Source organism: Octopus bimaculoides, chromosome 27 (assembly GCF_001194135.2).
Source record: "Octopus bimaculoides isolate UCB-OBI-ISO-001 chromosome 27, ASM119413v2, whole genome shotgun sequence".
Classification (NCBI taxonomy): Eukaryota; Metazoa; Mollusca; class Cephalopoda; order Octopoda; family Octopodidae; genus Octopus; species Octopus bimaculoides.
This window is the reverse complement of record NC_069007.1, coordinates 10,636,574-10,637,842: the sequence shown is the minus strand read 5'-3', so window position 1 is coordinate 10,637,842 and position 1,269 is coordinate 10,636,574. Positions and strand designations below refer to the sequence as shown.

General features: G+C 37.7%; 1 protein-coding gene across 1 annotated transcript in view; it reads right to left on the bottom strand.

Moving 5' to 3' along the window:
- LOC106880052 (glutamate--cysteine ligase catalytic subunit) overlaps nucleotides 1-1,269 on the bottom strand; it is a 31,341-nt gene that overhangs the window by 3,082 nt on the left and 26,990 nt on the right. Inside the window, exon 13 of the mRNA XM_052977138.1 lies at nucleotides 1,188-1,269. Within this exon, the coding sequence (XP_052833098.1) occupies nucleotides 1,188-1,269 (82 nt within the window). The remainder of the gene's footprint in view (nucleotides 1-1,187) is intronic.

Below are 1,269 nucleotides of genomic sequence, written 5' to 3'. Positions count from 1 at the left end.
ATATATTTAGCCAAAAATAAACCTCTGTACTTGGCTTAGCAATATGGAGAAAGCCGGTGATAGGGTCTTCCACTCTTTTACCTTGTCGTCAATGTGGAAGCAAGGGATAGATGAGTGGTTGGTGAGAGCTGTACCCGCCATGTGCAGAGATGTCAATAAAGTGAAAGTCAGCAATGAGTATAGCAAGGAATTCAATGCACACGTAGGAGTTCACTAAGGATCAGTTCTCAGCCTCCTCTTGTTTATCATAGTCCTCCAGGGCATAACAGTGGAATTTAAGACGGGCTGCCCTTGGGAGCTTCTCTATGCTGATGACCTTGTTTTTGTAGCTGAATCCCAACAAAAACTAGAAAAGAAATTTCAGGTTTTGAAGCAATCCCTGAAATCAAAGGGCCATGAAGTTAATTTAGCAATGACCAAAGTTGTACTAAGTAGCAAAAGTGGACAAATCACTAACACTGACCGTTTGTAGAAAATGTGTTTGTAGGTACTTCATACCATACAGAGTACCCAGTGTAAGCTATGGATACATAAGAGGTGCAGCAGTACCACAGGAAAATTAACAGAGAAAGTAGTCTTTGTGTGTGACAGATGTGCGGGTACAATAAAAACTCAGAAGGTACAGAAAATAGGCTTCTTCAAATGTCTGTGAGAATCCTTGGAAGCAGTATATATAAGTTCTGAGAGCATAGTTGCTAGAATAAGAACAGGCTGGGCAAAATTCAGAGAGCTACTAGTTTTGTTGTTAACAATGGGACCCCACCTTTGAGTGAAAGGTAGATTGTATGATGTCTGTGTGCAAACAGCTATGCTACATGACAATGAAACATGGGCTTTGAGATGCAGTAGATTGTAAATGATTTAAGAAAAAGAACTGGTTATAAATTTTCCAAGCGCTCTTCCTTATCACATGATCTAAAAATCTCAGTTGCTTCGCCCTTTTCTCACGAAGCAGTTTCCTGTTTATATCCCAAAATCCGAAACATGATAGTGGCTGAAGTCAAATCGGTTGAACTATAGTGTAAATATTTTAAAAACTTTCACGATTAAAAAAGATGTTAACTTTTAAAAAAATGATAATCTTATGAAAGCAATGTTTTGAGATATAATTAAACGCCAACTGTAGTTCATATATCTTTAGTTAAATCAAAGAGTTCATTATTTATTGTAGAGAAATCAATATTTACCTTTGTCAATGGGACCAAAAAGTTCAGTTTGAAGGTAACCATAGCTCGGGTAAGAAGAACCATAAATACAACAAGGGCAGCG